Source organism: Typopeltis vanoorti, chromosome 15, assembly GCF_054136105.1.
Source record: "Typopeltis vanoorti isolate ZY-2024b chromosome 15, IOZ_Tvanoo_1.0, whole genome shotgun sequence".
NCBI lineage: Eukaryota > Metazoa > Arthropoda > Arachnida > Uropygi > Thelyphonidae > Typopeltis > Typopeltis vanoorti.
Window position 1 is genome coordinate 57,871,991 of NC_143563.1, and position 13,519 is coordinate 57,885,509.

The 13,519-nt window shown below is 35.0% G+C and overlaps 1 protein-coding gene across 8 annotated transcripts in view; it reads right to left on the reverse strand.

Annotated features, from left to right (window-relative positions):
- The window catches only part of Rbcn-3B (WD repeat-containing protein Rbcn-3B), a 717,321-nt gene that overhangs the window by 298,675 nt on the left and 405,127 nt on the right, over window positions 1–13,519 (reverse strand). For all 8 annotated transcript variants that reach the window (XM_090405900.1, XM_090405903.1, XM_090405904.1 and 5 more), the window contains one exon: window positions 6,398–6,554. In XM_090405900.1, coding sequence (XP_090262026.1) covers window positions 6,398–6,554 — 157 coding nt within the window. The remainder of the gene's footprint in view (window positions 1–6,397; window positions 6,555–13,519) is intronic.

A 13,519-nucleotide genomic window follows, 5' to 3' on the forward strand; every position in this document is an offset into this window, starting at 1 on the left:
AATGGCATGGATTGCATCTATAGTTCCACAATTTTTAATGAATCCACACTGATTTGGTGAAATTTTGATAATGGCTCTAAGGCACGTGTCGAGTATCCTTTCGAAAATCTTCATTGTATGGAAAAGTAGCTGAATTGGTCCGTAGTTTGAGCAGTCACCAATGTTCCTCCTTGCCTTTCCAGATGGGAATTATTATACTGGTTAGCCAGATTGATGGTATTTAATTTTTATTTATGACTTGTTAAACAGCACTGTCGACCATTGTGCTCCTTGAGATCCAAGTAGCTTCCAGATTTCAGCTGCTACATCATCTGGGACGGTGATCTTGCTGTTTTTCATTTGATTGACCACAGTATGTACTTCATCAGTGCTGATAAGGGACACAAGTCCAAGGACTGCTGTGGCTATTTGCAATGGTAGGTGTGGGAACTCTTCATTACTGATCTTATCATAGTAGTTTTGCCAACAATGTAATAAATTAAATATGGAAATAAACAATAGAATTAGCAAAGCTGGTAAGATAGGAAGTTAACTGAATAAATTTATATAGAAAATTAGTCAAAACATTAAACTAGTTGTATACAAGACAGTCTTCCAACCAATTTTAACTTAAGGATCTGAAAGTTGGAGGTCAGAGATATGAGGATTCTGAGAAAGATAAGTGGTGTGAACAGGCATCAATGCCAGTATAATATTAAAAAGGAAGATATTAGGAAAGAACTTGATATTTTTAGCATTCAGGAATGTGTTAACAAAGCTAATGTCAGGTGGTATGGTAACTTAAACAGAATGGGAAAGGAAAGATTAGCCAAGAGTTTTTTTTTTGCCAGAATGATGGGAAAAGATCAATACAACGACCAAGGCTCTGGTGAAGTGATACAGCAAGATGTGTCTTAGAAGAGAGAAATATAAGATCTGATAATACTGGAGGTCTTGACGGATAGCAGGTTGATTAGGAGGAAAATTATTGATAGAAATGTTAGTGATGTACTAATTTTTTTCATGTAGTACTATATTGTAATACCCAAAACTTTCAAAGTGGATTTTGTGCCGCATTTAATGAGACTTTGAAATGACTATGAGAAAGTGATATTTGATTTCATTTAGGCAGATCTGAGAGGCAAGATCTTGAAATACACCTGAACAAGTATTGTCTTATCTGCCATTTTCCAGTAAATTTTTCAATGGTCTCAGATTCCAATGGCCTTGGCTTCCTAGAACAACCTGAAATGTGTGAAAGACAAGATTTCAGTTCCTGTGTTCAAAATTTTCCCCTGTTCTACAGCCAAAAAGAATGATTTCTGAATCTATTCTTTGTATTAATGGGTCTCAGTTGTCTATTTTTTTTTTTTTTTTATTAAGAAAACAGTAAAGGTATCGAGATCACTAGAATCAAAAGAAAATTTAGCTTAGACTGAGAAAAACTGAGAATTAGAGTTTAGTTGTATTGCAAAAATATGTTTTGTTGTGTCGATTTAGGTTGGGTGTGCTGTCATGTAGTTTATGCAACCCTCATTAGGAAACTCATGTCAATTTGACTGTATGACGTATGATTTCATTTTTATCGATGTATGAAAGTTTTAAGAGTGCACAGTGCATCAGCACTCATCTTAATTGGTCCAATGCAATTAATTGTAGGATAACTTTGAATACTTTAATTTATCAATTAATATAAAAAGATGGAAAGTATAAAGGTCAAATGAACAATAGCTATGCTTCATGTGCACCGTTTATATGAGAAACACAAAGGGTTTATGCTTCATGGTGAGATTACATTATCGATGGCAAATACTAGAGTGAGATATGTATTTATCTCACTAAATTAGTAATTTATATTTGATACAATTTTTAAATACAGTCATATAATATGCACAGAAACCGGAAAAAGTAATTACTTAGGGAAATTATTATTTTTCCGGACTAAACCAAAGAAAGGATGAAATAACTTGTTTTAATTACTTATTTATACACATGTTCAAACCTCCTTTGACTATAATCAATCATACAATCCATGAAAGCTCTGGCAGAAAACACGAATCAGTAGATTGCCAACACTGTTTCCCATTGTAAATATGGGCAAAAAAAAAAGAAGTTTTTTTTTTGTTGATTTCTTGGTGGACTGAGTGATCTTGGCTTTTCTCAGCGGTGCTTCACCTGCTTTACATCACTCCATGGATTCCTGTTTGGAAAGAAGATCATAATAAAGGACCATAGTTTCATCCCTGGTGATAAAGGATTCCATCACTTTTATCTCTGATTACCTTGGCAAACTTGCGGGAACAGGTCACATGATACTCCTTCTGCAGTAAGTAGTGTAGATACATAATATGGTAAATGAGATGCATTTCTATCATCTCAGCATTTGTAAAATGACCCATGTTCTTAGTACGAAGTCGAAAGCTTGAATGAGGAAGCCCCAGTTACTCACCTGGAGTGCTGCCGAACAGCGCCACCTATCACTTTTGGGTGGAGTTTCCGGTCATGCTTTCCTATGTGAATATGGTTGATTTAGATGTTCTCTACCTCCCCTCAAAGTCTGTACATGGGATTTTGAACCACCCTGTATATTGCTTACATTAGTAAGTAATTAGTAATTACATAAGTAATTTTTAGAAGTGAGAAAGAAAACAACTGTGTCACTTTACAACATAATCTCCCTTTACTTCAACACACTTTTCACATTTTTGAATTAACATTTCTATGCCCTTGAAAAAATAGCCTGTACTTTTGTCAGCAAAATGGCCTAAAACTGCATCTTTCATCTCATTGTCATCTGCAAATTTTCTTCTTCAAAGATCTTTCCTCAGCTTCAAGAAGAGGTAACAGTCACTGGGTTCTAGATCTGTGCTGTAGGGCGGGTGTTCAATTTCCTGGAAGCAACAGTACATCACTGCAGCTTCGCAACAATAGCCATGTGGACTGAAGCAGTGTCATGAAGCAGGCAAACACCATGATTCATCGTTCCTTCTCTCTTCTCCTTTATAGCATCACACAGTTTATGCAGGATCAAAGCATAATATTCTGCATTCACAGTGGTATTCCTATCCTTGAAGTCAATCTAAGAGAATTTCTAGGCAAAACCACAAGATCGTTGCCATGATTTCTTGGTGGACTGAGTGATCTTAGCTTTTCTCAGCAGTGCTTCGCCTGGTTTATGTCACTCTATAATAAATTTAGTTTAATCCTTTATCCAAGTGTGTGCAAACAAAGTTTACGCCTGAAAATATCTTCCGGACTGGGGTAAAGTGGTATACAATACTGGGAAACTCCTTGCAAAGGCGGAGCAAGCTACCAACACTCCTATCTCAGTATCTCCCATAATGCAAAACACATCTCCTTGCGGATATGTACAATGTTATGCATTAAGGGAAGGGCCACTACCCAGACTAGTTTCGACCTTTATTGAGGTCTCTTCAGTGGAAGCCAGGCCCAAGTGGAGATACCAAGCAGAAGCATTCTGGGTAGTGGCCCTTCCCTTAATGCATAATATTATACATATCCGCAAGGAGATGTGTTTTGCATTATGGGAGATACTGAGATCGGAGGGTTGGTAGCTTGCTCCACCTTTGCAAGGAGTTGCCCAGTGTTGTACCACTTTACCCCAGTCTTGAAGATACTTTCAGGCGCAAACTGTTTGCACACACTTGGATAAAGGATTAAACTAAATTTATTATAGTCTGACCAAGTAAAAAATAAACTTTCAACATCAAAAAAAAATTACGTCACTCTATGGATTCCTTTTTGGAAAGAAGATCATAATAAAAGACAATAGTTTCATCCCTTGTCTCTGATTACCTTGGCAAACTTGTGGGAACAGGTCACATGATGCTCCTTCTGAACTGAAGAGAGAAGTCGGGGCATCCACCTTGCACTGACCTTCATCACATGAAGCTCTTGTGAAGGATATGAAAACCAGTTGTTATAGAAAGCCCCAACCTTGCTGAGATTTCTTTGAGCTTTAGCCATCTGTTGTTGAGCAGTTCCTCCTCAACAAGAGAGGCAGTTTCCTCAGTCATCACTTCTACAGGCTGACCATCATGAGGATCATCTTCGATGCTCTCTTCCTAGGTAAAATTGTTTAGCCCATTCCTTCATGGTGGAATATGAAGGAGAAGCTTTCCCATAAACACCATCCAATTACTGTTTGATAGCACTTGGAGAAAGACCTACTCTGGTGAAAAACTTTATCACAGTGTGGTACTCAATATTTAACATTACAGCCACTTAACGTGCCACTTGTTAGTGAAACGAGTGTCTCCAACTGAAGGAAGCCGGTAGAGAGAAAGTTGAAACTGGTACACTAAACTCCCCATAAGTTACTTTCACTTCAAAAGCCCTGATACTGTTCTTTATGCTCTAGATGGAATTCATAAAGGGGTTTCCAAATGAAAGGCATACCCAGTATGCTCTTCATGACTGAGCTATGGAGGCATAACAAATTAATATGCATGTTATATATATTAAATTGTTATAGTTTTCTATAGCGAATTGCTTTTAAATAATATTGTGCATGACGGTATACAGGATTTTTTAGTAGTTTGCTATAGTGTGAGGTGACTAAATAAAATAACTTTACAAAACTGGGAGAAACTACTTCCTTCTATAAGGCTTTTACTTCTGTTCAAATATGGATTTTGAACAGAAGTAAAAGAGTAAAAGTATCAGAGTCTCACTTTTTTTTTTCCTTTTTTTTTTTTTAAAGACTCCCTATCAAAATAGCATTCCTCCAATAAACCCTGTGTGACATAAGGGCATGTCATGCCCTGACAGGCCAGAATGTTTGGGCTTATATGTATAATATTTACATTTTATATGATTAGTCGCATAGTCGTCAAATATCCTGCATGGCCAAAATAACTATCACTAGAACAGGGCATCTGGCAACATCAGCCTATAATAATGAGGGAGTTCAGAAAAGATGCTAACTTCTGAACCTGGCAATACTTTGGATTCATATCCAAGGTTCATAGCTCAGTCAGTACTGAGTATGCCCTTCATTTGGAAACTCCTTTATGAATTCCATCTAGGACAAAAAGAACCTGTATCAGGCTTTTCAGGTGAAAGTAACTTATGGGGAGCTTAGTGTACCAGTTTCAACTCTCTACCTGCATCATTCATTTTCCTTGATGAAAACAGAACTGAATGTAATCAAGACCATCTTTATTTATTATTATTATTATTATTATTATTCAGGACTCCAAGGAGTCAAAAGACTCATCGAGGGAGGTCCTTCGACCTATAATGGACACAAAAGAAAATTTATCATTAAAAAATAAATAAACAAACAATAGATGCCATTGTTTATTTATTTATACACTTGCATTTCTCTTCCTTATTCAGTGCATCTCATACTCTTCCAAAACCACGGCAAACCAAAGAAAAGATGTCAGAATAAGACATCTTTTCTTTGTCTCTGCTGCTGTTTGTTCACCAATACATAGTGGTGGAGAACAGAACAAGACAAAAATATATGAAGGAATTCCAAAGAGAAAGGAGGAAGGGAAGATCCCAAAGACTAAAACTGGATGATGACATAGTAATGAGGCAACTCACTGCAAAATTACTTCTAAACAATAAGTATTAACATTTCAACAAGAAGAGAACCAACATTAAAATGCTAATCATCTCATTTTCAATTAGGAACACTTCTGTTTGTCTTCTGCTTGATTATTTGGTAACAATTTTTATCAAGTAGAAAAGAAATATAATACAAAAAAATTATAATAAGTAAATAAATAAAATTTGCAAAAACTCCGAAGTGACCTATAGTTATATAGTTATTTAAATTGTGAAGTTGTTGTAATAAACTATTTCACTTTTATTGAATGATTTATATCAATGAAATTCATTTTTTTAATGAGGATATAATTTGTTTAATTTTTTGGGGGGGAGTTGATTTTTCATCTTTGAAAAATAAAATTTTCAAGCTATACCTACAATTCAAAAAAAAAAATGAAATATCATTTAATGATATAAAATAAAAGTTTCAGAGTTCAATAGCAAAAAAGAGAGCTTTATCTTGGTATCTTTAATTTATAGATAAATTAAAGATACCAAGAAATTATATACTTGGTTTAATCCTTCATCCAAGTGTAAGTGAACAAGTTTGGGCCTGAACTATTTTCAGGACAGAAGTTATTTCCCATTATGGGAAGAGTCACTACCCAGACTGGTTTCGAACCTTTATTGAGGTATCATCAGTGAGAGCCAGACCCAGAGGTGATACTAAGGTTGAAGTAATGCAGAAGTCATATAGTTATTTTTCATGCTTTAATTTTCAAAGCTATATTTTTTAAAATTCATCCATAATGCTGCAAAATAATCTATTTCCCTCCATCCCCAAAAACAAGTATTGCCAAAACTTCTTTCATAATTACAATTTACATGTTATTCCTACCTTGTGAATTTTGGTGTTTTCCATAGAGAAGCTGTAACATTACTGTTTGTGTAGCAGAAACAATAATAATACTTCCATCCTCTCTTCCACATACTAAGCGACCTTGAAGTGGCAAGTAAACACTTGCTGTTAATTTCCAGCAGGGATCTGATGCAGTCTAATAAACAAGATAATAAATAAAATTATCCAAGAAGAAAATTATCTAAAACACGATTTCAAAAATTCATATAGTATAAATAATAGAAGTCAGAAATGTCAGCAGCAGTAAGCTTATATTGCTTACTGCTGCTGACACAAGGAATAACTTATTATGAATAGCTTGACTCTGTAATGGAATGGAAACAAACAGCATTATGTTACAGAGTGAAGTTATTTCCTATGGATGTAAAATTTGATTTAACTGTATAAAGGAATTACTATACAAAATATAAGAAAATTTAAAGTGAAACAAAAAATGAAGACAAAATGAATTCAGGGGAATTAAAATAAATGTTCATGTTAATATCACATTATCATCATTTCATCACTGACTGAAACATTCTTAATGAACTAGCACACAGCATCATAAAAGATTATTACAGTACTAAAATATAACTGCCATCATTACATTCCTACTATGTGCCTTCAAGGAGGGGTACAAGATGCTATGACAGTATTACATGATTAAGTATACATTATTACAAACTTTAAATGTCAAAATGTTTCCTCCAAGTTAAATTATTATTTATCAGGACAACAACATCAGTCTTCATTATGCATTTCAGTTTTCTACAGTAGGAAGGAATGAGTTCAAGTCTACTACAGCAGTTCAAGGGGGAAAAAAAAAAAATATATATATATATATATATACATATATATATATACATATAGAAACTTCCTGGAAAGTAAGTCCATTTGTGCTCTTAGAGAATACAGGCACAAATGCAAGAAGGAGAAGCACTGTGTAAAACTAGTTAAACAAAAGTCATGGAAGACTTTGGCAAGAACATAAAAAATAAATATCAGGAAGGTGAGAGAATATTCTGGAAGCTATAGAACAAGTTTAGAAATGGAGGAAAGAGTGTTGTAAAATGTATCATAGATGATAATATCACTCTTCATTATTTTAGTATATCAGTCTTCATTCAATCTTCACAGACAACATCAAGTCTTCATTTCTCTGCATAAGGGAGGTTCTAAGATTACAGTAGCAAATTACAGACCAATCAGTATCTCAGGTGTGGTGGTAAAAGTAGTAGAAAAAATTAGCAAAAAGAGAATTCAAGAATGGGTGGATAAAAATAAGATATTGTATGAGGGTCAACATGGCTTTGTGAAGGGTCGATCATTCTTTAGTAATTTACTAACTTTATATAATAGAGTAACAGCTGAGTTGGATAAAAGAAATGGCTACACAATGATTTTGCTGTATTTTGCAAAGGCATTTGAAAGAATACCACATGAAACTCTGTTATGCAAATGAGAACAAATTGGGATGGATATGACGCTGGTAAAGTGGATAAGAGGGTGGCTGCTGGACAGATATCAAAAAATGGTATATGGAGGGGGAATCGAGGCAAAAACAGGTGACTTGTGGTGTGTCAAAAGGTTCAGTGCTGGGAACCATTGCTGTTTAATGATATAGGAAATAACCTGAAAAGAAATATTCAATTGGCAGGGTGGAGAAATGTTTCAGAACTATTACTCCACCTAATTTGGCCAATGATGTGAAATTACATAGAGCAATAGTTAATCAAGGCAATGTGGAGAGCTCGCAAGATTACTTAAATAGGTTGTCAGTATGGGCAAAAGATACTGGGTATCAGTTTAATGTCGAGAAATGTAAATTAAATGATAAAGAAACATGCAAAAACCACAGTGATATTTTTAATTAGTAAAAGGTCAAATATTTCGTACTAAAATTAATAGTACATCTTCAGTGTCTGTTACAGTAATAGGAATGGAATACAAGCAAAACGTTCGGTGGATCACCTATTAAAATACAATTGTTACCGCGTGCTAGGAAATAATAGAAAATAACAAATTTAATCTATTAAGATAAATGGTTTTTTACATAAGATAAAAGTCTCCCGGATCTTTGAGAGAGAAAGACAGTCATTTCTATTTAAATTCGGTCAGTGTAAGATAGTTTCACAACTTTCTTTGAATAAGCGTTCATATTTGAATCTGCATCTATGGAGGAGAACAGCTTTATCCGACTGGACACTATGAGTAGAGTCAATACTGTGCTGCGCCAGACTGGACTTCAGAGGTTTGTTATAATCAATATAATATTGATGTCCTTTTTTTATTTTTTCCAAAGAATGGCTAATTTGTCTAAAATAAGAGACATCACATTTGCAAGGTATTTGGTAAATGCCAGCCAAAGATAGAGAGGACAGTTTATCCTTTGTAGAAGGTAATAAAGAAGAAATTTTGTTGATAGGAATATATATTAAAGATACCAAGCTATTTTAAATATAAACCTGGGTTTTTTACTCCATTTACCAAGTAAGCAAACAGACAAGTCAGTCAAGTTTGTGCCTGCAAGTGTTGCAAGTCTAGCTGACCCTGCACGCAGTGCAAGTCAAGGCAACTCGTGGTAAAGGTAGAATAAGCTCTGATCACTATTCTTAATATTTACCCTCAATGCAAAGCACATGATGCTATGTATTAAAGGCAAGGGGCCACTACCCAGACCAGTTTCGACCTTTATTGAGGTCTCACCCGTGGGAGCCAGACTAAGAAATACTAAGTTTTGAGTAATACAGAGCTTATATTTTACCAAATCAAGTTACCATAAGGTGCTTTGACCTTATTAAATAAAAATCTCAGGATGAGAGATAGATGGAGAAAGTTTTTTACCTTGGGTATAATATATGTTAAAGATACCAAGCTATTTTAAATATAAACCTGTTTTTTTTACACCATTTCCTAGGTAAGCAAACAGACAAGTCAGTCAAGTTTGCACCTGCAAGTGTTGCAAGTCTAGCTGACTCTGCATGTAGTGCAAGTCAAGGCAACTCGTGGTAAGCTCTATATTACTCAAAACTTAGTATTTCTTTGCCTGGCTCCCACTGAAGAGACCTCAATAAAGGTCGAAATCGGTCTGGGTAGTGGCCCCTTGCCTTTAATACATAGCATCATACATCTCCTCCAGGAGATGTGCTTTGCATTAAGGGTAACTATTAAGAATAGTGATCAGAGCATATTCTACCTTTACCACGAGTTGCCTTGACTTGCACTACGTGCAGGGTCACATAGTGCCAACTTGACTGACTTGTCTATTTTTGTTATGGTTATATTATCTACTATCTATCTAACACTTTATAGTTGCAGTATTCCGTTGCAGACAAATTTATAATAGTTTAAATCGACTGCACCAGCCGGCAACTGAATTCTGATACACAATTGAACAACTCAAAATAATATAGGGATCAGGTGGTTTGCAGTCGTGGTCCCGTCTTTTTCTCTTATTAATTGATTCCCCATTTACTTATGCATGGTCCGAAATTTAATAAGTGGTAATTCAAATCTCAGAAAACGAAAGATTATGAGGTTTGGGTTAAAGAAATACATTTATTTAAACACTTGCATATATACACTTTAATTAGAAATTCCAATACTAAGGAGTCTGAACTCCCCCCCCCCCTCTTTAAGTTAACATATCCAAAATGTCTACTTCAAAATCTATTCTAACAGTCTCACACTTTCTTTTGTGTTACTATGTTCAGACTCAGTTAATTTTCACAGAGTTACTCAGTTCCCACATATAAAAATAGCACATGCACATAAATATATACAATCCTAGTATAGAGCATATCAAACCTATTTCGTCTTGCAATTTTAACATGGGATAATATTCTTGTCTATGCTCAGGCCTTATCCTCCTCTAAAATTCAGTTAATGTTCAAGCTAATTTCTAATACAATGTCTTAAATGTTTCTCCTAAAATAAACAGTTCAAAGGCTTGGTTCCCTGCTCAGCTTAAGCTTAGGGTGGCACTAGCTTACTAGATGTAGACAGAAATGTCCAACACAGTTCTTTAGACACTAAGTGAAAGTTGATTATATGGAGCTTCTTAACTCTCTGGTTCCTATACCTTCTTTGCTTATTATTCAAAATGAGTACGAAAACTTGCACCTTACCGTTCTTGTCTTTTCTCATAGTTCTTGAGACTTCTTTGATTACACTTCTGCGTTTTCTCACCATGTATTCTTATGGCGTCTGTGACATACTTCTATTTTCTTCGAAAGGATCACCTTTCGCTGACTTATACGTTGGCATAACTAACCAATGGCTCTATGCTGGAATTCTGGCCGCATTCCTTCGGAGTGGCTATACTCGACACGACACGTACAGCAAACAGGGAGATTGTTGCTGAGTATGGCGGCAAGCTTCGCAGCTATCCAGGACTTGGATCAGGAACCAGGAACAGAAAACAAGGGAGAGATTGAATCACATGGCGAAATTTATATAGTAAATGTGAACGCCCTCTCTTGGTGATTACGTCATGCTCATAGCGGCAGCTGATTGGTCACCGCAACTCCGAACTGCTTTTGACATGGCTCTAATACTTATATCATCTTACATACTTCTAATAGTAACACTTCAGCATCGATACATAATTTTCCCTTGTTAATTATTTCACAGACAATATCAATTTTAATTATGGATTACTCAAAATCACTTTATATCTACAACTAAAGTGGTTAGGCATAGTTCTGAGTTAGCAAAATGTACACAATCTTTTACCTTTTCTTCTGGAGGCATAAGTATGTCCATATCCATGGTTTTAATCATTACTTTATGTTGGGTCGGAAACAGGATGACTCATCAAAAGTGAATCAGCACTTTTTCCGACACAACAGCAGAGTAGGAAATGATTGTCAGACATACAAAAATATTTTGGGAAAATTTGGAGAAAAGAGCAAAGCTAATAATAATAATGGCAAATACCCGTTTGATTTCTGCTGACATGGACTGGTTATCACTAACACAATGTTCTAACATAAAAATGTGCACAAATCCACATGTTGAGAAGAGGCAAGGAATAAGAAAAGTATCATTGACTATGTTATTGTCGATAGTGATGTTTTCTCCCTGGTGCAGGACACCAGACTGTACAGAAGATTTGAAATTTGAAGTGATCACCATTTAGTCTTGAGCAGGATAAAATTGAACTGCATATTAAAAAGAAGAACATGTAAGAAAGTTTTAAAGCAAATAAAAGTTGTGCAGTTCTCAGATGTGAACTGTAGACTAAAATACACAAAGAATATTGAAGAAAAAATGAAAGAGTTTGAGAACAGGAACCGAACCTTGGAGATTCAGTGGCAAGCCCTGAAGAAAACACTGATTGATTCAGCCAGAGAGGCATGTGGTGAGGTTGTCTCCATGGATATAAAAATCAGAACTCCATTGCAGACACAGGAAGTTAAAGAGGCAGTGAAGGAAAAGAAGAAAGCATATCAAAAGTTCCTGGCAAATAAGTCAGCTTGTGCTCTTAGAGAATACAGAGACAAATGTAAGAAAGTTAACACTTTGTAATACTAGTTAAACAAAAGTCATGGGAGGACTTTGGCAAAAAATAGGAAATAAATATCAAGAAGGTGTCAAAATATTCTGGAGGTTGTTGAAGAAGTTTAGAAATGATAGAGATGATAAAGGTGACATGAAAACAGGAGAAAAAGATATTCTTGAAGTATGGAGTAATTACTTTGAAAAATTGTTAAATGAAACAAGCAATGATGAGATCACAGTGGTAAGAAACACTCAACAGGCATGCAGTCAGGAATACATATACATACTTGAAGTAGAAAAAGCCATCAAAAGCCTGAAATGTGGAAAGGCAGCAGGAGTAGATGATATTCGACCAGAGAAGAGAGCTAAAAAGGAGTTATAAATAAAAATTTGAAGCTAAAATTTTAAAAGTAGTAGCTGATACTTTTAAGTTACTTACTATATTCAAGTTGAAGTGATACCAGCATATAAGTGGCTAAATACATCTTCCATGTGGTCTTCTTCCCTTAATTCCTACATTTCACTTAGATTTTTCAGCTTTATTATATGTGGCCATCATTCCAATATTATTCAGTGTAGATGCTGGTAAATGATAGTCTGTACAGCACTTGTTGTTACACCTGAGGCCATACTTGACTGACAAAATAGCTGTCAACATTAGCAATTCCATCTTGTTTCTTAATTTAGTTTTAACTACATTGATGGAACTAAAAATTCATTCAATTTCCGCATTAGAATTTGGCAGTATTAATAAATTTATTGTACACTGAACAATTTCTTTAAATGGATTCATTCCAGATGCATCTTTATATTCTTGCACTTCAGTCCAGAATAGCTCAGTGTTTTCTATATTAGTCCATTTATTTAGTGGATAGTATTGTACTGGTATTCAACAGCATCAACATCTTTTTCTGTTTTCAGCATTATTTCTAAGATGGGAGTAGCAGGTTCTTTTATAGGATATTGTTAACAGAAAAAGAAGACATCATTCTTAAAATATTCAAGTTTTCAGGCAACCTTTGCTTAAGCTGTTTGAAGAGACCAAGAAGAAACTGTCTTGCTCTACTTCTAAGATTTTGCTCATCATTTTGCATTATTTTCTTTTGTATCATCAACTCTGAAATTTTTCTTTCAAATCTGTAACCAAGATTTGGACTGGGATCCAAATAGTCATCAATCTCTGACTCTAGAGTGTCGACCATGGATGATGGTAGCACTAACATATTAGCAATAGAGCGAATCAAACGAGAAAAGTCTTGAAATAATCACATCTCATCTGCACTTAGATGCGAAAATTTTGTTAACTTGCTGAACTTGAACTAGAACAGGATGCAAAAATAAAAGGCACAATAGATTCCTTTCATCTTTGTACATCTCCCACAAAATTTGAGCTTCGGCAACTAAAAATTCTAATTTTCTTGGGAGAGATTCTGCACAAGTGTGAGACATTGCCAGTTGTAATGAATGACATACACATCTAATTAAAATTAAGGAGGGAATATATGCCTTTAGTTGTTCATAAACGCCATTACTGACACCAAGCATAACACTGCCATTGTCTGTACTGACTGCAATGAGATTTTTAATGTCCAGTTTCTTGGTCTAGAGCTCTTTTTTCAG